General features: G+C 34.3%; 3 protein-coding genes across 3 annotated transcripts; all 3 read left to right on the plus strand.

The window, feature by feature from the left end:
* Positions 1 to 13,314: 13,314 nt before the first annotated feature.
* Positions 13,315 to 13,668, plus strand: LOC140976007 (cysteine proteinase inhibitor 5-like). Its single transcript, XM_073439895.1, has one exon. The coding sequence runs from the start codon at positions 13,315 to 13,317 to the stop codon at positions 13,666 to 13,668; it is 354 nt and encodes a 117-aa protein (XP_073295996.1).
* Positions 13,669 to 19,423: 5,755 nt separating this feature from the next.
* On the plus strand, positions 19,424 to 19,777 carry LOC140976092 (cysteine proteinase inhibitor 5-like). The gene has a single exon (XM_073440014.1). The coding sequence runs from the start codon at positions 19,424 to 19,426 to the stop codon at positions 19,775 to 19,777; it is 354 nt and encodes a 117-aa protein (XP_073296115.1).
* A 1,841-nt stretch (positions 19,778 to 21,618) lies between these two features.
* Positions 21,619 to 21,972, plus strand: LOC140976168 (cysteine proteinase inhibitor 5-like). Its single transcript, XM_073440138.1, has one exon. The coding sequence runs from the start codon at positions 21,619 to 21,621 to the stop codon at positions 21,970 to 21,972; it is 354 nt and encodes a 117-aa protein (XP_073296239.1).
* The last annotated feature ends 2,113 nt before the right edge of the window (positions 21,973 to 24,085 follow it).

Below are 24,085 nucleotides of genomic sequence, written 5' to 3' on the forward strand. Positions count from 1 at the left end.
GCTGGTAGTTGTTGTGCACAACTGATCTGGATCCAGCAACAACTGAAAGATTATGGAGTAATCCCAAATGAATCGCCCATATTTTGTGACAATACGAGCACAATTGCCATCACCTATAATCCAGTTCTTCACTCAAGGAACAAGCATATAGATGTCAGGCACCACTTCATTAGAGATCATGCTTTGAAGAAAGACATCACACTGGAGTATATTTCAACTGAGCAACAAGCAGCTGACATCTTCACCAAACCATTACCCGAGACTAAGTTTTCTTACTTTCGCAATATTCTTGGTTTAATTGATTAGTCTTAAAATTATTATTGATGCTGTTAAAATTATTTGCAGAAAATAAGAACACAACAACAAATTGAAAATGATACTTTATTAAGAATAAAATTTATTCCATATTACAGAAGATAACTTAGAACCAACTGAATCTTGCCATTCTGTAATCAAATTATTCAACTCATAAATTCGGATTCTAGAAAATGATTCAGTTGTAGAAATCTTCTCAATTACATGCCATTCCTTCCATAGCATTGCATGTAACAGAACATTGTCATCAACCAGGTCTGTAACATGCCTGACTTCATAACGATCAATGTATTTTCTTGCTGTTGCTGATTGAGCACGAGAAGGAGCAGCACCACTACTACTTATCCTCTGCAAATCATGAATTTTGAATCATGTTGACATCACTTTCGTCAAGACATATTCCTCCATCGTTTTCTTCAACTCTTCTAAATAAAGACTTAATTGTTCAGTAACTTGAATATGCGTACTGCTGCATGCATCAGAATTACTTGAATCCGACATATTGAACTGTTATTATCTCGTATTTTATCTCTATCGTCTTTCTTATAGACAGATGACATTAAATGTTGAAAAAGCCAAAGAGTCTCGAGTCAACCGAAGCGTTTTTCTAATTTACCCAGGCTTCTTATTTATCAGTTGTTCATTATCAACTGATATCAATTTTTCATTTATTACTTAATGCTTAACTAATTTCAGTTCATAGTCAATTGATATAAGTTAGTCTTTCATCAGTTCATCTGTTTAAATTTCGTAATTCATATATATAACAACTGATGAAGTTTATCATTTGCAGGAAAGAGAAAAACAAAGTTAAGCTCATATAAATACTTCATTCAACCATAAATGTTTGCACGGATTACACCATCATATTTTTCCTCTACAACAATTATCCACATTTTCAACCAAGCGGATAAAGGTGCGGTAGATGTCTTGACAAAGCTCTGAGAAACAGCTATGCGCTTAAGGATTTTCAGTTCCTTTCGAAGCATTAGCTGATAGATATGACCACCCTTAAAGACGTCCACCCACACAGCTATGTTCAAGTGCTCCCGCAATTTTTTCATCTCTGCCACTAGTTCAGGAGTGGTAGCCTCCCCAGTATTATACAGGAACTCAAGCTTCTGTAACTTTTTCCAGTAGTGAAGACTCTTATAGAAGAATTCATTTTCTATAACAGCCTTCCTGGTCTCCAGAGCAAACGGCGAAGCACTCGAGCTACTCGTATCTGCCATTCTTTTTGTCTTGAATATTTTCACCAATATGACTGAAACTGACCGTGTTACTTCTATTTATAGCCAAAATTCATGGAAGCTGAAGGGCCGTCAACGTTTCAGCAAACGATAATCTTTCCGACCCTTAAATTTATTTTATATCGTCACTTTAATTATTCTATGCACCGATTAAGGGAGAATATTAGTTTTTGAAAATGTTAACTGAGAGGACAATTGTTTGTGAATTCTCAACTGAAATGAATCAGTTTCCCAACTGATTGTTCAGCTGGATATTTTACAAATCTTCTCACATAAGTTAACAAATCTATTATATTCCAAATCAACTGACGTGACTGCAGTTTCATAACGTGGCCTATTTTAAACCGCTTACTTTTTGCACACACGCTTACAGCACACGTACACATATTTTTATTCAAATTTTTTTTGGACTGACACGTGTCCCGAATTTGAACAGTCACGAACGAATGTACTATGCCCGCTTCAATTCAGTTTTCTTTCTTACGCATACACTCAGTTCCTAAGAGCATACTAATTCTAAAGCTTATCTTTTACGAATTTCAGATCATTTTATCTTTTGGAATGGCGAATCAAATCCCAGCTCACGTGTTGAACGCTATGGCCATTGATTTTGACTTAGTTTTATCAGTTCAAGAAGCTGATGTTAAGAACGTCTTTATGAAGATTGAATCTGCTGGTCTCAGGATGTTTTTGGGACAATCTTTGCAGGAGATATACCCTAAGGAAGTAAATGAATTCTATCTGAAGGGGTTTGTCACTACTGATGAAAGTATCTCTGTAACTATCAATGATCAGCTGTTGATCCTATCTGAAGAGTCCTTCGGAGAAATTCTCTCTTTGCCAACTGATGGGTACGTCAGCTTCTCTGAAGTCAAAACATCCGACTTTGAAGAAATGCAATCTTTGCTGTCTGCTGATGGGCGGAAAATTAAAGTTTCCGATCCTAAGAAGGAACTGAAGCATGAGGTTCAGTTATTAGCCGACATTGTGGCGAAGGGCATATTGGCTAAGGCCGGCTCTTATGCTGCCCTTACTCTTGAGAAATTCCAAGCGATGACCATCATCATGGGAGAGAAGAAAGCTAACTGGAGACACATTATTTTCAATATTCTAAGGAATATGCTTAAATCTACCAAACAATCAAGAGGTTTTGCCATTCCAATCAGTTATCTTCTGAAACTAAAGGGATTGGTAGCTGAGAATGCTGGAAAATCATCAAAGTTCAAGGTCTTCACTGCCAAGAACATCTTGCCGCCAAAGACCAAACTGGACATTTCTCCCAAACAGTTTTTCAAAACCACACAGGAGGTTGGGACGCAACCACCTGCTCCAACACCAATCAAGAAGGCCAAAACTTTGGCCCAACTGAAGACTACAAAACGAAAATAGATTATCAGTGAATCAGATTCGGAGAAAACTCCTTCTCCTAAGCTTGTCAAGAGACCGAGGACTCAAAGAACTAAACCAATAACAGCGGTGAAATTCATTCCAGCTGAGAGTTTGACTCAATCAGCTGCCCAACAGCCTATTCAGGCTATACCTTTGCAGGTTGCTCCACCTGATGATTCAGTTACTGAAGAAAAGGCACCCGCTAAAGTAAGAGCTCCCTTGACTCAGGTAAATCGCCCTACCATTTCGCCTCCGGCCAGATCTAAAGGCGTTATATTGAGGGAACCAGTGGACACTACTCACTCTGGTTTGGATATTCCTCACATTCTCACTACTGAGAAAGGAAAATGCAAGCTATTTGAAGAGCCAAGGCCATCTAATGCCATCCAAACTCACATTGACATGGTTTGGGAACAGCTCAATGCATTTGCCACATCAAAACTGAAATCTTTTGATAGTTGGAAGAAGTTTAGGACTGAGATTTTTGCCAAAGAGCTGAAGCGCAAATCCCAACTGAAAAAGTTTATTAAACTTGAAGAGATTGTGTTGAAAATAGTCAAAGCTGCTACTATTGCCACGCATTGGAGAGGCAAAAATATTTCTTTGATCAAATTCGAGTCAAAAAGCTGACTAGAATGGTTGAAAAACTGAAATCCAACTACAATCCTGTAGGTCCAACTGCATATTATGATAGAGCTGTGTTCACCCAACTGGACACAGATCTTAGTGGCCTACAAATGGAAATCAGATTTTGGGAACAGGATCAGGAATTGGTTCTCCCTGAAAAATCCTCCAGTTCAAAAACAAAAGAAGATACATTCTCCTCCCAGCAGAAAGAGCCATCTCCACAACCGATTGCTGAAAAACCTGTTCAGGATGTGCCACAATCATCTGCTGTGGAACATCAGATGTACTCTGAAGCCGAGTTGACTTTTGCCAACATTGATGAAATTATTCAAGCAGTGGCGAAAGAATCTCTTATGAGTGAACACATTTCTGAAAAAGTTGATCACTCAACTAATCAAATCGCTCAAGAGGTTCCTATCTCAACAGAAGTACCAGTTCAGTCTTTTGTTTCTGAAATAGAGGATCAAACAGTGGTGGCTAGCCCATCACCAACTGGTGAGCCAGCTCAAGTCTCAGGTGATTTTCAAGAAGATGCATCAGCTCATGATCAATCAACTGAAGATCCTGCAGTCTCTCCTATTCAGTAGAAAAGTATCTTTGCTGATCATCATCAATCTTCACCTCCTACAGTCCAAGTGGCAGTGACTGAAACAGATGTTCCAGCATAGACTGTTTCTGAAACGATGATATCTGATAAGACCATGGTGGTCTTTGATCAAGTCTCAACGGAACCAGGAACGTCTTGTCAGTCTCCGCCTCATTTTTCTACAGATCTTGATAAATTTCTTGAAGAAATCAAGGAAATTCAGCAGAATATGAATGAAATGATCAATCATGTATACAACATTAAGCATACTCAATTAGAGCATTCTCTGAAACTGGAACATTCTGAAAAATTCAACTATCAGAAACTGACGCTAATTCAAGATGTTGTAACATCTCTCTCTCGAACATTGGATGATATTCAGAAGAACAGAGGTTTGGTTAAGAGTCTCTCAGTGACTCAAGACTCTATCAGCAAAAGAGTTGACGCTGTGGAGACACTCGTATCAAGAAAGATAGATGTACTTCAAATCTCTTTAACCTCTGCTGTTGAAAACGTATCCAACTCTGTCAACTTTCTATCAACAGATGTTCGAAAATTATCCTTGAAGATGGAGTTGTTTGACAAAAAGGGGGAAGAAATCAAAGAGATTCTAGAACAACAGAAGAAATCTTCTCGTTGAAGAAAAATCTCTGCAAGTCGATCTTGTATTCGTGTGGATTATTATTCAACTTTAAGATAATCAAGATCAACCTCTTATTTTATCTACAATGCGTTCAGACGATCAGTTATTATTTACTTAGTTTTGTCAAACACCATAAAGGGGGAAATTGTTGGAAACGAAATTCCGGCGTTTGACAAAATATGAACCAAACTCTAAATTCTGGAGTTTGACAAACTGATCAACCAACTGATACACGCAATTATATTCAGCAACTGGACTTAACAACTGAAATCAGCAGATCTAATAAAGAAAACTGATTAGTTGTTGTTGGAAATGAAATTCCGGCGTTTGACATAATATGAACCAAACTCTAAATTCTGGAGTTTGACAAACTGATCAACCAACTGATACACGCAATTATATTCAGCAACTGGACTTAACAACTGAAATCAGCAGATCTAATAAAGAAAACTGATCAGTTGTTGTTGGAAACGAAATTCCGGCGTTTGACATAATATGAACCAAACTCTAAATTCTGGAGTTTGACAAACTGATCAACCAACTGATACGCGCAATTATATTCAGCAACTGGACTTAACAACTGAAATCAGCAGATCTAATAAAGAAAACTGATCAGTTGTTGTTGGAAACGAAATTCCGGCGTTTGACATAATATGAACCAAACTCTAAATTCTGGAGTTTGACAAACTGATCAACCAACTGATACGCGCAATTATATTCAGAAATTGGACTTAACAACTGAAATCAGCAGATCTAATAAAGAAAACTGATCTGTTGGAAACCGATCAGTTGATATATTCAGCCGTATGCTTCCTTCAACTAAACATGTCTCGGGAAAGAACATTCAACCGACAAAGAGACATAGCAGATTGCAACTGAATATGAAACGCCGCACTTCAATCAATAAAACTTAGAACAACGCATTTCGGCTAAAGCAATTAAGACGCCGCATTACAATAAATGAAGCAAACAATGCTCAAGGAATGATAAAGTGACAATCAACGGATACAAAGATTCAAACATATCTCAAGTTACCGTCGGAAGGGAAGCTTATAAATATGATAGAAGAACAGCTGAAAAGAAGGAGAAAATATATGGATCACTCTATTCAAAGCTTGCTGTTACTCTGTCAAAATCTTAGCTCACCCTTACTAGATTTATTCGAAGCAGTCAAGGCTACAATTTGAGCTCACTAGCACTTTGTAATAATCGTTAAATTCGATGGTGCTAAGATCAAATACGCACTGAGAACATTTTGTAATACTAAGAGTTTCAGCTTTTGGCAGTGATAAGTCCAAACTGAAGTGGGTCCGTACAAATCTTGTATTCGACCAAAGTCTTTTAGTGAAAATCTTATCCTTGAGATAGAAGGGGTGACGTAGGAGTAATTGAAATCTCCGAACATCTAGAAACAATCCTTGTGTATTTTATTTCCGTTTTGTATTCTATCTTTCAGTCAGTTAATTTCCCAACCACTTTAGTTTAACTGATTGTAATTGACCAGCAAGATTCCGAGAATCAATTTCTCACCAAACTGAACTCAAAACTCAAAAAGATCAGTTTTAATTGTGAGTGTTTATTCAACCCCCTCTTCTAAACACTCTTGCTATGTTAATCGATCCTATCACACTTATTTGTGATTCCAAATTTATATGATCAAAGTCAACCAAAAATGAGAGATTTTTTCGTTAGGGTAATATTGAAAGATGCATGAAGTTAACATACTTTTTATTAATTAAAATAAAGTTTGGTGAAAATGAAAAAGATACGTTGAAAAAGTTAAATATATGCTTTCAAAGTAATCCCAACTCGATTTTATCTTTCTTAAGAAAAGTTTGTAACAAGATTTGACTAAAGTAATGTTTGCTTAAACGTGTCAACATAACATCAGACCTAATTTAAGCCTAAATTAATTTTCCCATAATTTTATTTAGCTTAAATATCAGACTTTTTCATTTATCATTAATTAATTGTTTTGACGATGTTTTAATCCCGAAAAATCCAAAACTTTAATATAAAATTCCTAAATTTAGTCTTTTTATATTATTTTAGCCCTTATGAACCACGACTCGACCCCCGTGAGCCGTTTTCCAATTTTTCCTAGTTAAAAACCCTATTTTGACACCTAAACTTCGACCCCGAGCCAACCTCCGATATTCACGAGTTACCCCCAAGCCATGTCGATTCAAAACTTGACCAACATCCTAAATTAACCTACTGGACCCTTAGTTCCTCAAGAAAGCCCCTAATTCACCCCTATGCTGGCCGAGAGTTTCAATGTGCATGGACACTACGTTTGTTGCATTCAGGACCCTAGCCGACAACTCCAGACACGAACCAGCGTACTTAACACTTACCTAGGACCCCGAGGACTTGCCCTAACCCTGCCCAGCAAGCTTGGACTGAGCCCTTCCCTCCCAACAAGCAGCGCACCTCCTGCACAAAATCTGTGCATGCGTGCGGGTAGGAGTCCTTGTATATCAGGACTCCTCCCAACCCTCAAACTAGAATCCTAGCTTGGCTAGGACTCTAGTCTAGACTCAACCAAGTCCCTAGCCAGCCCTGAACCCATGCCAAGGCCAGCCCTTCCCCTGGTGCATGAAACCCGATCCCTCAAACTTGACAGCAACATCGCGGTTGCTTATTCTGATTCTGCCTTTCCCTAATTTTTTTTTTGTGGTTTTAAGGTGAGTGTATGTGACTCTAAAACGTGCATAAACCTTACCTGGTCCCAACCTAGTATCATGGCAGCCCCTGAATACGTACAAGGCATGAATTTTGTGCATAAAATCAAAAGTTCAAAGCANAGCTAGGACTCTAGTCTAGACTCAACCAAGTCCCTAGCCAGCTCTGAACCCATGCCAAGGCCAGCCCTTCCCCTGGTGCATGAAACCCGATCCCTCAAACTTGACAGCAACATCGCGGTTGCTTATTCTGATTCTGCCTTTCCCTAATTTTTTTTTTGTGGTGTTAAGGTGAGTGTATGTGACTCTAAAACGTGCATAAACCTTACCTGGTCCCAACCTAGTATCATGGCAGCCCCTGAATACGTACAAGGCATGAATTTTGTGCATAAAATCAAAAGTTCAAAGCATGCACAAGAGTGAATCCGAAAATTCTGAATAATATTTCATGTTCTTCACACATACACTAATTAAAACCATAATATGATATGATGGATGAGAAAAAGGAGATGTATAGCGTGCCTTTGCGTTAAAGACGCTCGAATATCCGTTGACGACGAAGAACGGGAGACGACCTTGGCTTCTACTAGCTTGCTACCTTCGAAAAACCTTACCAAAATATTTCAGAGTGCCGTGTATGTGTGCTGCCGTGTGTTTGGTGAGGGTTGGAGAGTGTTTTTCAGTTTTAGAGAATAGTGGCCGATTGTTTCTTGTTGTTAGTTTTAGGGTTTTGCTTAAATAACACTATAAATATTACTTAATCAACCTCAAGACTTTTAGGCCTATTAAGCCTCTAAATTAAGCCCATTAATTTTAATTAGTATTTAATAAAATATTGTCAAGGTTTTTTATTTAAATAAATTTGTGAATTTATTACCCGGGTTGCCAAAAAGTCCGTATTTTTGTTGAAAAACCATCACCGATAAAGTTTACGTCCCGGCGTATAAAATCACCTCAAAACCCCATATTTTCCAAAAATATGAAAAATCATCGACCACATTTTAAATAATTAAAAATAATCATTTAATAAAAGCATTTTACATTTTTCAGTCATCGGTCCCCGTTCATCGATCGTCACTTTGAATAATCCTAAAAATACAATTTTATGCATGATGACAGTAAAATCTCATTTAGTATATAAACAAGTATGTCACATAATTAATTAGCAATTAAAATCAATTACTACTTATTTTTCATTATTTCCTAGATTCGCATGCAGTTGGATTACGTCGTCTTAATTTTGGACCTTACACGCATATTCTACAAAACATCTATTCCAATCGTTTTAAAAAATAAAGTTATAAATGTCATTTTATTGGATATACAATTTTTTTCATGAATATGACATACTTAAAAAACAAACAAACAATTTTTGAGCCTCAAGAATTCAAAGTTTGAGACGAGATCTTAAATTCAAGGTTCCGAGCTTTAAACAAACATGTTTTATGCAAATCACAATGATTAAAATTTGATGCTTGAACATAGATTGCGGATGAAATGAGGTTAACCAAATTGTAAACACCATTAAAAACAATAGAAGGTTTCTTGTGAGATTATCTTACCGATTTTTATCAGTTAGACGAGTCAACCATTCCTATGTTTACAATAATAAAAAAATAATTTTGGCATAAAAAGTAATATTTTTCATTGATGACATAAATAGTATCTCTATCTTGCAAAATTAACTTGTGAAATCATGTCACAAAAGTTTTTTAATAACATCGAACCCTTTAATGATATATTTAAACAGCTATTCAGAATATCAAAATTAAATAATTTCTTTAAATATCTTTCTCCTATTAGTACAACCCATTAAGTAACGAATTTCTTGAATAAAATTTAATATATTAGACAAGCGCAAACTTAGTTTAGTTAGCTTAATTGTGCGATTGATTCTTATTAGTAAAGCTTCGGTTTAATATTGTTCAATGTGAAGCAAAATAAACTAAAGTGTATGTATGTGTATGTGTGTGTGTGTCTGTGTGACAAAAAGAAAGACCCAGAAAGAATACTGTTGTTTATTTTCATTTATACCAAATATAATTTATTTTCAATATTGAAATTAAGGACTAAAAATCATGTCCAAACTCAATTATTAACAACCTTCGAGATTAAGACATTTTTAATTTTATAAACAAACACATTACGCTTAACAAATCATATTTCAAGTTAATCAATTCAAGTAAATGAAGCTTTAGAAGAACCCACGTAACTAACACTTTGTTGGAAACGAAATTCTGGCATTTGACAAAATATGAACCAAACTCTAAATTCTGGAGTTTGACAAACTGATCAAGCAACTGATACGCGCAATTATATTCAGCAACTGGACTTAACAAATGAAATCAGCAGATCTGATAAAGAAAAATGATCAGTTGGAAACCGATCAGTTGATATATTCAGCCGTATGCTTCCTTCAACTAAACATGTCTCGGGAAAGAACATTCAACCGACAAAGAGACATAGCAGATTGCAACTGAATATGAAACGCCGCACTTCAATCAATACAACTTAGAACAACGCATTTCGGCAAAAGCAATTAAGGGGCCGCATTACAATAAATGAAGCAAACAATGCCCAAGGAATGATGAAGTGGCAAACAAAGAATAAAAAGATTCAAACATATCTCAAGTTACCGTTGGAAGGGAAGCTTATAAATATGATAGAAGAACAGCTGAAAAGAAGGAGAAAATATATAGATCACTCTACTCAAAGCTTGATGTTACTCTGTCAAAATCTTAGCTCACCCTTACTAGATTTATTCGTAGCAGTCAAGGCTACAATTTGAGCTCACTAGCACTTTGTAATAATCGTTAAATTCGATGGTGCTAAGATCAGTTACGCACTGAGAACATTTTTTAATACTAAGAGTTTCAGCTTTTGGCAGTGATAAGTCCAAACTGAAGTGGGTCTGTACAAATCTTGTATTCGACCAAAGTCTTTTAGTGGAAATTTTATCCTTGAGATAGAAGGGGTGACGTAGGAGTAATTGAAATCTCCGAACATCTAGAAGCAATCCTTGTGTATTTTATTTCAGTTTTGTATTCTATCCTTCAGTCAGTTAATTTCCGCAACCACTTTAGTTTAACTGATTGTAATTGACCAGCAAGATTCCAAGAATCAATTTCTCACCAAACTGAACTCAAAACTCAAAAAGATCAGTTTTAATTGTGAGTGTTTATTCAACCCCTCTTCTAAACACTCTTGCTATGTTAATCGATCCTATCACACTTATTTGTGATTCCAAATTTATATGATCAAAGTCAACCAAAAATGAGAGATTTTTTCGTTAGGGTAATATTGAAAGATGCATGAAGTTAACATACTTTTTATTAATTAAAATAAAGTTTGGTGAAAATGAAAAAGATACGTTGAAAAAGTTAAATATATGCTTTCAAAGTAATCCCAACTCGATTTTATCTTTCTTAAGAAAAGTTTGTAACAAGATTTGACTAAAGTAATGTTTGCTTAAACGTGTCAACATAACATCATAAAATTAGGCTTTTTGATTGGGATTTGTCACTATAAAAACCCGCCAATAATCACTACAGATTTCACAAGCAAATAAAATTGATTTGATCAAGGAAAAAAAATGGCACCCAAATTTCTCTCGTTGCTAGTCGTTACCTTTTAAATTCTTCTTGCTTCCTCTTCGATCGAAGCCTCTATCGCCGGTTGGAACCCGATTAGTAACTTGACCGACCCAAAGGTCGTTGAGATAGGGAAGTTTGCGGTGAAAGAGCACAACAAGCGGGTCAATGCCTTGTTAAGCTTTGTGTCGATAGTAAAAGGAGAAACTCAAATAGTTAATGGTATGAATTACAGGCTCATCATCTCCGCCACACATGCCCTCGCCGCAAGTGCCGAAAGCAATTATTAAAATCCCAAGAATAAAGTTTTAGTTACTGAAGTGCCGAGGAGTTGCGGTGAAAGAGCACAACATTTGAGAAGATTGCATAATTAATGTGTATATATTGTGAAAGAGTATGAGTGATATTATTAAAATCCCAAGAATAAACTTTTAGTTACTGAAGTGCCGAGGAGTTGTGAAATTTTGTATTGTTGCATGTTCAAGATTAAAGTACGAAAAATTTAAGCAAAATATTCGTTACAATACATGGTCTAGTAGATAGAGAATTATATATTTTTAGTTCAAATAAATAATAACAAGACATTATTAAATCATTTCAGAAAAACTCATTAATTTATGTTAAGGAACGAACTGAAACCAGTGATCGGCTCACAAAATGATTTGGATGGGAATTCAATATTATGAAAACATATTTAAAACAGTTTTTCTCATAACTTCTAACTTGTCAAATACCAAAATCTCAAGGACCTAATTGTAAAATTACACATCCCAACTATATATAAAAAAAAAAAATCAGTTGAGGTCAAATTTGATAAACTCTTATGTTTGTTTGACCCATGCACTGGTGGCGTCCTCATTGCCCCAATGTGTAAGGTGTGTTACCATTTCATCGCATATTATACAAAACATCTATTCCAATCGTTTTAAAAAATAAAGTTATAAATGTCATTTATCGGAGATACAATTTTTTTCATGAATATGACATACTTAAAAAACAAAAAAAAACAATTTTTGAACCTCAAGAATTCAAAGTTTGAGACGAGATCTTAAATTCAAGGTTCCGAGCTTTAAACAAACATGTTTTATGCAAATCACAATGATTAAAATTTGATGCTTGAACATAGATTGCGGATGAAATGAGGTTAACCAAATTTTGAACACAATTAAAAACAATTGAAGGTTTCTTGTGAGATGATTTTACAGATTTTTATCAGTTAGACGAGTCAACCATTCTTATTTTTATAATAATAAGCAATATTTTTGACATAAAAAGTAATATTTTTCATTGGTGACATAAATAGGATCTCTATCTAGCAAAATTAACTAGTGATATCATGTCACAAAAGTTTTTTAATAACATCGAACCCTTTAATGATATATTTAAACAACTATTTAGAATATTCAAATTATATAATTTCTTTAAATATCTTTCTCCCATTAGTACAACTCATTAAGTAACGAATTTCTAGAACTAAATTTAATATATTGGACAAGCGCAAACGTAGTTTAGTTAGCTGAATTGTGCGATTGATACTTATTAGTAAAGCCTCGCTTTAATATTTTTCAATGTGAAGCAAAATAAACCAAAGTGTATCTATGTGCGTGTGCGTGCGTGCGTGTGTGTGTCCTTGTGTGACAAAAAAAGACCCAGTAAGAATACTGTTGTTTATTTCCACTTATACCAAATATAATTTATTTTCTATACTGACATTAAGGACTAAAAATCATGTCCAAACTCAATTATTAACAACGTTTGAGATTAAGACTTTTTTAATTTTGTAAGCAAACACATTGGGATTAACAAATCATATTTAAAGTGAATCAATTCAAGTAAATGCAGCTTTAGAAGAGACCACGTAACTAACACTTATTTGTGATCCCAAATTTATATGACCAAATTCAACCACAAAAGAGAGATTTTTTCCTTAGGGTAATATTGAAATATGCATGTAGTTAACATACTTTTTATTTATGAAAAGAAAGTTTGGTGAAAATTAAAAGGATACGTTGAAAAATTTAAATATACGCTTTCTAAGTAATCCCAACTCGATTTTATTTTTCTTAAAAAAAATTTGTAACAAGATTTCACTAAAGTAATGTTTTCTTAAATGTGTCAATATAACATCATAAAAGCAGGCTTTTTGATTGGGCTTTGTAACTATAAAAACCCGCCAATAATCACTAAAGATTTCACAAGCAAATAAAATTGATCTGATCAAGGAAAGAAAATGGCACCCAAATTTCTCTCGTTGCTAGTCGTTACCTTTTCAATTCTTCTCGCTTCCTCTTCGATCGAAGCCTCTATCGCCGGTTGGAACCCGATTAGTAACTTGACCGACCCAAAGGTGGTTGAGATAGGGAAATTTGCGGTGAAAGAGCACAACAAGCGGGTCAATGCCATGTTAAACTTTGTGTCGATAGTAAAAGGAGAAACTCAAATAGTTAATGGTATGAATTACAGGCTCATCATCTCTGCCACAGATGCCCTCGCCGCAAATGCCGAAAGCAATTACCGGGTGGCTGTTTGGGACAAGCCTTGGACGAAAGAGAGGCGTCTCATTTCGTTTGAGAAGATTGCTTAATTAATGTGTATATTTTGTGAAAGAGTATGAGTGATATTATTAAAATCCCAAGAATTAAGTTTTAGTTACTGAATTGCCGAGAGTTGTGCAATTTTGTATTGTTGCATGTTCAAGATTAAAGTACGAAAAATTTAAGAAAAATATTCGTTACAATACATGGTCTAGTAGATAGAGAATTATATATTTTTAGTTCAAATATATAATAACAAGACATTATTAAATCATTTTAGAAAAACTCATTAATTTATTAATTTATGACAGCTTACAAAATGATTTGGATGGGAATTCAATATTATGAAAACATATTTAAAATTGTTTTTCTCATAACTTGTAACTTGTCAAATACCAAAATCTCAAGGACCTAATTGTAAAATTACAGATCCCCAACTATAAAAAAAAAAAAAAATCAGTTGAGGTCAAATTTGATAAACTCTTATGTTTGTTTGACCCATGCATTGGTGGCGTCCTCATTGCCCCAATGTGTAAGGTGTGTTATCATTTCCTCGCATATTCTACAAAACATCTATTCCAAATGTTTTAAAAAATAAAGTTATAAATGTCATTTTATTGGAGATACAATTTTTTTCATGAATATGACATACTTAAAAAACAAACAAACAATTTTTGAACCTCAAGAATTTAAAGTTTGAGACGAGATCTTAAATTCAAGGTTCGGAGCTTTAAACAAACATGTTTTATGGCAATCACAATGATTAAAATTTGACGCTTGAACATAGATTGCAGATGAAATGAGGTTAACCAAATTGTGAACACCATTAAAAACAATAGAAGTTTTCTTGTGAGATTATCTTACGGATTTTTATCAGTTAGAAGAGTCAACCATTCCTATGTTTACAATAATAAGCAATAATTTTGGCATAAAAAGTAATATTTTTCATTGATGACATAAATAGGATCTCTATCTTGAAAAATTAACTTGTGAAATCATGTCACAAAAGTTTTTTAATAACATCGAACCCTTTAATGATATATTTAAACAACTATTCAGAATATCAAAATTAAATAATTTCTTTAAATATCTTTCTCCCATTAGTACAACCCATTAAGTAACGAATTTCTAGAACAAAATTTATTATATTAGACAAGCGCAAACTTAGTTTAGTTAGCTGAATTGTTCGATTGATTCTTATTAGTAAAGCTTTGCTTTAATATTTTTCAATGTGAAGCAAAATAAACCAAAGTGTATGTATCTGTGTGTGCATGTATGTGTGACAAAAAAAAAGACCCAGTAAGAATACTACTGCGTATTTCAACTTATACAAAATATAACTTATTTTTCTATATTGAAATCAAATACTAAAAATAGTGTCAAAACTCAAGTACTAATAAACCATTGAGATTAAGACATTTTTATTTCTGTAAGAAAACACACTTAGATTAACAATTCATAATTCAAGATAATTAATTCAGGTAAATGCAGCTTTAGAAGAGACCACGTAACTAACACTTATTTGTGATCCCAAATTTATATGACCAAAGTCAACCACAAATGATAGATTTTTTCCTCGGGGTAATATTGAAAGATGCATGTAGTTAACATACTGAAGGAACGAGTGTGATAGTTCCTTCGAAGGCATTTCGAACACTATATTCTCCAATGAGCTGAAATAGCTCGTGTTCTAAGAATATTAACACCGATGAATTAAATCGAGTTTGGTTTAAAAACCAAGCGGAAGAAACTCGAAGTAATCCATCATGAAGAAGACTGTTATTAGAAAACATTTTAACTTATGCAAACTGAATAACAGAAGAAAGACAAATTAGTTTTTGCATTCTTCAGTTCAGTTATGGTGACAACTGAACTGAAGAATGCGCTAACTGATCGAAACAATTTTAAAACAGCAGTTAATCAGTTAAGTACACAAGATATGTTTATGGATGTTCGGAGATTTCAACTGCTCATACGTCACCCTTTCTACCACCATGGGTAGGTTCCACTAGAAGACTTTGATTTATACAACACTTTGTACAAACCCACTCAGCTAGGACTTACACTACTGCCTAAACTGAACTCCTAGCTACGACTGAAGGCAGCACCTTCCAGCCAACACTTCTTTAATGTCTAAGTGTCAAAGACTACATACACAAGTTTTACGTCTTTGTGCAAGACGGTATTTGAGTGGATTTGAGAGTGAGTGTGTGTGTGAGAACTGAACAAGAATGTTCTCACACACTGAGGGAAAATGGCTTCTAAACTAAGCTGATACAACAATGAAGAATTCCTTCTAGGCTTTAAGTGCTTCTTAAAGCTGATATGCAACTGAGCGTGCCCTTTTTTTGTTTTCTCTTCTCAACTCTTTTCACTCTCGTATATGTCTCTCGTTTGAGTCTTCACTGATCTTCTCTTTAAATAGACGGGAAAAGCTGTTCGTACAGTGATACTCAATTATTGTATCCGTTGCATTTGAATCGGCTCCTTGGACTTTGTGCTTTGACTTTTGACTGCCCTTCTGAAGCGTTTTGTATTTAATGCACTGATGCAACGTCCATTATTGTCCTTTGACTAGACAATGACTTTGTACCTTCTCGCACAATTGGAATCCATTTACTACAAGCTTGTCTTGATCTGCAACTGAATGATTCTGACTGATGCTTTGAACTGGTCAGCTGAACTGATCTTCAGTTGGGCTAGTGAAATCAGTTGACTCGTCAGGTGAACTGATTTCACTCCTTCAGTTGAACCGGTTAGCTGGGTTCTTCGTCAGTTGGACACATCATAGGATGGCCGGGCTTTTGAGATCTTCCTGCTGAATCACCTATCAGTTTGGAGAATCAACTGAAGTGCTTGTTTGAAGAACCAGTTAGACTGATTTAGTCTCGGCAATCAGTTGGTTCAATCAGTTGGAATCTCCGATGGCTTCAGTTTGTTTTGTAAACTGATTAATTCAGTTTTAGCTGTCTGCACACTAAGGTAGATTATTAGAACCAAAATAATAAGTTTTGTTAGCATCAAAATCAAGATTGAGAACTTGAAAAGTTCCAACAATCTCCCCATTTTTGATGATTACAAAACTTGAACAGTTAAGCGCAATATATTCAGTTCAAGGGTTAGTACATTCAAACATCGTTGAAAGCTCCCCCTCAAGAACTGAATTAAAGAAGTTTTGAAAACCATTTTAAATATAGAGGATATGAAGAACTCCCCCTTCAAAACTGAATGGATAAATCCTTAAATGTATTTAAAACACTTTTCAGTTGACGAAAAAGAATATTTTCTCAACAACTGAATTTACAAACTGATTGAAAAACGATTTTTCAGTTTGAGCAAAAAGAAAAGCTCCCCCTCAGAGACTGAATAAAGACCCATATTTGAAAGATATTTATCTAGTCATTTAATCATTCAAGCGTCATAGACAAGAGAAATGAGAATATCTATTCAATCACAACGAAACATAACTGAATAAACACGATATTTTATTTAAATAAATTTCCATGTATTTACATCTGAGTGCATACATCAGTTGAAAAAGGAAAAGTTGCTACAATAATAGCATAATTTAAACAACATCAGAAATCAGTCAGTTTCTATGACGCAACTGAATATACCATCAGCTAGTTGTCTTGACTGTTTGAACTTCTACATCAATTGTGAGTTCAATTCGCTAGAGAAATGAGTTAAACTGCTTTGAACTTGTCCTCTGTGCTCACCCAACTGATCGAGCAGACTCTGACTAGGCTCACGTGGAGTTCAAATGGTGATGAAATCGACCAACATCCCAACATGGATGAGTTTCGTCTGAAGAACAGCTGACTTGTTAGGTTTGCAACTGAGTTCTTGTTCAGTGAGCAATTTAGCTGTGCATCTTTGCAGATGTTCCTCAGTCCCCTGCAGGCTGATTAAAACCCCAAAGCTAGGAATCTAAATAAGTGGTTGCGATGTTACTTGCAGAGCCAATCCTCTCAACTCTTTGCTAAAGAGCGACATATAAATATTTTCATATAGTTTTGAAAATTGTATGAAACACTTTTAAATAGCTTTTAACACTATTTTAAAGTAAAAAATTTTAAAACATAATTTTCTTCAAATGTTTTTTTTAGAACAACCCGCTCTGATACCAATTGAAGGAACGAGTGTGCTAGTACCTTCAAAGGCAATTCGAACACTATATTCTCCAATGAGCTGCAATAGCTCGTGTTCTAAGAATATTAACATCGATGAATTAAATCGAGTTTGGTTTAAAACCAAGCGGAAGAAACTTGAAGTAATCTTTCGTGAAGAAGACTGTTATTATAAAACATTTTAACTTATGTAAACTGAATAACCGAAGAAAGACAGATTAGTTTTTGCATTATTCAGTTCAGTTATGATGACAACTGAACTGACGAATGCACTAACTGATCGAAACAATTTTAAAACAGCAGTTAATCAGTTAAGTACACAAGATATGTTTATGGATGTTCGAAGATTTCAACTGCTCCTACGTCACCTCTTCTACCACCACGGGTAGGTTCCACTAGAAGACTTTGATTTATACATCACTTTGTACAAACCCACTCAGCTAGGACTTACACTACTGCTTAAACTGAACTCCTAGCTACGACTGAAGGCAGCACCTTCCAGCCAACACTTCTTTAACGTCTATGTGTCAAAGACTACATACAAAAGTTTTACGTCTTTGTACAAGAAGGTATTTGAGTGGATTTGAGAGTGAGTGTGTGTGTGAGAACTGAACAAGAATGTTCTCACACACTGAGGGAAAATGGCTTCTAAGCTAAGCTTATACAACAATGAAGAATTCTCTCTGAGCTTTAAGTGCTTCTGAAAGCTGATATGCAACTGAGCGTGCCCTTTTTCTTTTCTCTCTTCTCAACTCTTTTCTCTCTCGTATATGTCTCTCGTTTGAGTCTTCACTGATCTTCTCTTTAAATAGACGGGAAAAGCTGTTCGTACAGTGAGACTCAATTATTGTATCTGTTGCATTTGAATCGGCTCCTTGGACTTTGTGCTTCGACTTTTGACTGCCTTTCTGAAGCGTTTTGTCTATAATGCTCTGATGCAAGGTCCATTATTATCCTTTGACTGGACAATGGCTTTGTATCTTCTCGCACAGCTGGAATTCATTTACTATAAGCTTGTCTTGATTTGTAACTGAAAGATTCTGACTGATGCTTTGAACTGGTCAGCTGAACTGATCTTCAGTTGGGCTAGTGAAATCAGTTCACTTGTCAGTTGAACTGATTTAACTCATTCAGTTGAACTGGTTAGCTGGGTTCTTCATCAGTTGGACACATCATAGGCTGGCCAGGCCTTTGAGATCTCCCTGCTGAATCACCTATCAGTTTGGACAATCAAGTGAACTGCGTGTTTGAAGAACCAGTTAGACTGATTTAGTCTCGGCTATCAGTTGGTTCAATCAGTTGGCATCTCCGATGGCTTCAGTTGGTTTCGTAAACTGATTAATTCAGTTTCAGCTGTCTGCGCACTAAGGTAGATTATTAGAAACAAAATAATAAGTTTTGTTAGCATCAAAATCAAGATTGCGAACTTGAAAAGTTCCAACATATGCTTTTTATTTATTAAAAGAAATTACGGTGAAAATGAAAATGATATGTTTAAAAAGATAAATATACGCTTCCAAAGTAACAAGATTTGACTAAATTAATTTTTGCTTAAACGTGTCAATATAACATCATAAAAGCAGGCTTTTTGATTGGGCTTTGTCACTAAAAAAACCCGCCAATAATCACTACAGATTTCACAAGAAAATAAAATTGATCTGATCAAGGAGAGAAAATGGCACCCAAATTTCTCTCGTTGCAGGTCATTACCTTTTCAATTCTTCTTGCTTCGTCTTCGATCGAAGCCTCCATCTCTGGTTGGAACCCGATCAGTAACTTGACCGACCCAAAGGTGGTTCAGATAGGGAAGTTTGCGGTGAAAGAGCACAACAAGCGGGTCAATGCCTTGTTAAGCTTTGTGTCGATAGTAAAAAGAGAAACTCAAATTGTTAATGGTATGAATTACAGGCTCATCATCTCCGCCTTGGATGCCCTCACCGCAAATGCCGAAAGCAATTACAACGTGATTGTTTGGGGCAAGCCTTGGAAGAAAAAGAGACGACTCATTTCGTTTGAGAAGATTTCTTAATTAATTTATATATATTGTGAAAGAGTATGAGTGATTTTATTAAAATCCTTAGAATAGAGTTTTAGTTACTGAAGTGCTGAGAAGTTATGCAATTTTGTATTGTTGCATGTTCAAGATTAAATTACGAAAACTTTAAGAAAAATATTCGTTATAATACATGGTGTACTAGATAGAGAATTATATATTTTTAGTTCAAATATATAATAACAAGACATTGTTAAATCATTTTAGAAAAACTCATTAATTTAATAATTTATGATAAGGAACGAACTGAAACCAGTGATCGGCACATAAAATGATTTGGATGCGAATTCAATATTATGATAACATAATTAAAAATTTTTTCTGATAGCATGTAACTTATCAAATACCGAAATCTCAAGGACGTAATTGTAAAATTACACACCCTCAACTTTAAAAAAAAATCAGTTGAGGTCAAATTTGATAAACTCTTATGTTTGTTTGACCCATGCACTGGTGGCGTCCTCATTGCCCCAATGTGTAAGGTAAGTTATTATTTCATCGCATACTCTACAAAACATATATTCTAATCGTTGAAAAAAAAAGTTATAAATGTCATTTTATTGGAGAGAAATTTTTTTTCAGGAATTTGACATACTTAAAAAACAAACAAACAATTTCTCAACCTCAAGAATTCAAAGTTTGAGACGAGTTCTTAAATTCAAGGTTCCGAGCTTTGAACAAACATGTTTTATGCAAATCACAATGATTAAAATTTGATGATTGAACTTTGATTGCAGATGGAATGAGGTTAACCAAATTGTGAACACCATTAAAAACAATTGAAGTTTCTTGTGAGATGATCTTACGGATTTTTATCAGTTACACTAGTCAATCATTCATATGTTTACAATAATAAGCTATAATTTTGGCATAAAAAGTAATTATTTTCATTTGTGACATAAATAACATCTCTATCTTGCAAAATTAACTTGTGAAATCGTGTAACAAAAGTTTTTTAATAACATCGAACCCTTTAATGATATATTTAAACAACTATTCAGAATATCCAAATTAAATAATTTCTTTAAATATCTTTCTCCCATTAGTACAACTCATTAAGTAACGAATTTCTAGAAAAAAAATTTAATATATTAGACAAGCACAAATTTAGTTTAGTTAGCTGAATTGTACGATTAGTACATATTAGTAAAGCGTCAATTTAATATTGTTCAATGTGAAGAAAAATAAACCAAAGTGTATGTATGTGTGTGTGTGTCTGTGTGACAAAAAAAGACCCAGTAAGAATACTGATGTTTATTTCAACTTATACATAATATAATTTATTTTCTATATTGAAATAAAGGACTAAGAATCATGTCCAAACTCAATTATTAACAACCTTTGAGATTAAAACATTTTTTATTTTGTAAGCAAACACATTGGGATTAACAAATCATATTTCAAGTTAATCAATTCAAGTAAATGCAGCTTTAGAAGAGACCACGTAACTAACACTTATTTGTGATCCCAAATTTATATGAACAAAGTCAACCACAAATTAGAGATTTTTTACCTTAGGGTAATATTGAAAGATGCATGTAGTTAACATACATTTTATTTATTACAAGAAAGTTTGGTGAAAATTAAAAGGACACGTTGAAAAAGTTAAATATACGCTTTCTAAGTAATCCCAACTCGATTTTATCTTTCTTAAAAAAAATTTGTAACAAGATTTGACTGAAGTAATGTTTGCTTAAACGTGTCAATATAACATCATAAAAGCAGGCTTTTTGATTGGGCTTTGTCACTATAAAAACCCGCCAATAATCACTACAGATTTCACAAGCAAATAAAATTGATCGGATCAAGGAAAGAAAATGGCACCCAAATTTCTCTCGTTGCTAGTCTTTACCTTTTCAATTCTTCTTGCTTCCTCTTCGATCGAAGCCTACATCACCGGTTGGAAACCGATCAGTAACTTGACCGACCCAAAGGTGGTTGAGATAGGGAAGTTTGCGGTAAAAGAGCACAACAAGCGGGTCAATGCCTTGTTAAGCTTTGTGTCGATAGTAAAAGGAGAAACTCAAATAGTTAATGGTATGAATTACAGGCTCATCATCTCCGCCACAGTTGCCCTCGCCGCAAATGCCGAAAGCAATTACCGGGTGGTTGTTTGGGACAAGCCTTGGAGGAAAGAGAGGCGACTCATTTCGTTTCAGAAGATTGCTTAATTAATGTATATATATTTTGAAAGAGTATGAGTGATTTTATTAAAATCCCTAGAATAAAGTTTTAGTTACTGAAGTGCGGAGGAGTTGTGCAATTTTGTATTGTTGCATGTTCAAGATTAAAGTACGAAAACTTTAAAAAACATATTTGTTACAACACATGGTCTAGTAGATAGAGAATTATATATTTTTAGTTCAATTATATAATAACAAGATATTATTAAATCATTTTAGAAAAAACTTATTAATTTATTAATTTATGTTAAGGAACGAACTGAAACCAGTGATCGGCTCACAAAATGATTTGGATGCGAATTCAATATTACGAAAACATATTTAAAATAGTTTTTCTGATAACTTGTAACTTATCAAATACCAAAATCTGAAGGACCTAATTGTAAAATTACACACCCTAAACTCTAAAAAAAAAATAATAAGTTGAGGTCAAATTTGATAAACTCTTATCTTTATTTGACCCATGCACTGGTGGCGTCCTCATTGCCCCAATGTGTAAGCCATGTTATCATTTTATGGCATATTCTACAAAATATCTATTCTAATCGTTTTAAAAAATAAAGTTATAAATGTCATTTTATTGGAGATAAAATTTTTTCGATGAATATGACATACTTAAAAAACAAACAAACAATTTCTCATCCTCAAGAATTCAAAGTTTTAGACGAGATCTTAAATTCAAGGTTCCGAGCTTTAAACAAACATGTGTTATGCAAATCACAATGATTAAAATTTGATGATTGAACATAGATTGCAGATGAAATGAGGTTAACCAAATTGTGAACACAATTAAAAACAATAGAAGGTTTTTTGTTAGATGATCTTACGAATTTTTATCAGTTAGACGAGTTAATTATTCCTATGTTTACAATAATAAGCAATACTTTTGGCATAAAAAGTAATATTTTTCATTTGTGACATAAATAACATCTCTATCTTGCAAAATTAACTTGTGAAATCATGTAACAAAAGTTTTTTAATAACATCGAACCCTTTAATGATATATTTAAACAACTATTCAGAATATCCAAATTAAATAATTTCTTTAAATATCTTTCTCCCATTAGTACAACTCATCAAGTAACGAATTTCAAGAACAAAATTTAATATATTAGTACAACTCATCAACTAACATCCAAATTTAATATCTTTCTCCCATTGGTGACATCCGGCATTGTTTAACAATTATATTGAAAACAATAAAGCCTCGTATCAAATCAAACCAATCCTTTTCATAAATAGCGTATTGTCTTACAATGACAAAGAAATGAACTTTTACATCAGAGTTTTCAGAAGCTAAACAAAAGAAAAGGGTACAAATTCTCGATTTCTTGATCTCGAAATCCAATCACCATCCCCAAAACGCTTCTTGTTCCTCCTCGTTCACTTGCTCTTCATTTTTATCTGAAATTTGTAAGGGGTGAGTGTTTTGGGAAACACTCAGCAAGTGGGGGTCGATCGATTCCAAAGACACATATAGAACTTAATTCTTTAAAAATTCCTTTTAACATACTTTCAAAACTTAATATTCTTATCTTAATAGAAACGAATCGAATAAAAAACAGAACTTATCAGATGATCTAAAGCAATTCAGAAACAGAATAGATCGATTCATAACATACACATCACTGTTACTCATCTCATTTCCATGGTCAAATTGTCCCCAATATGTTAGTCCTCTAAGGGGTGAGGCCAGAACTCGGTTTTATACCCACCGGTGGAGGCCAAACAGAAATGGTTTTATGCCCACCATTGGGGCCAGAACAGAACTTACAATTCTCGTCCCATTTCAAATTCGAATCATAACAGTGTAAACAGGATTCAGAAGTAGTAGACAGAACTTTACAGATTTTCAGATTTCAGAACATTCATACGAACACAGCGGAATCAACGAATTTCGATGCATAGAAGAAAACACTTAATCGATCGAAATTTTAAATAGATCAGTCAGCAATTTTCGAAAATATGAACATACATATAAGCATGTCATATTATGTATATCAAAGATTAAAAATACAAAAGATTACGTAACAAATCCCACTTACCGATTTCTTGTACGAAGCTTTCTCTTGAAATTTCGGCAGCACTTCGGTACAACTCT

Source organism: Primulina huaijiensis, chromosome 1 (genome assembly GCF_012295235.1).
Source record: "Primulina huaijiensis isolate GDHJ02 chromosome 1, ASM1229523v2, whole genome shotgun sequence".
NCBI lineage: Eukaryota > Viridiplantae > Streptophyta > Magnoliopsida > Lamiales > Gesneriaceae > Primulina > Primulina huaijiensis.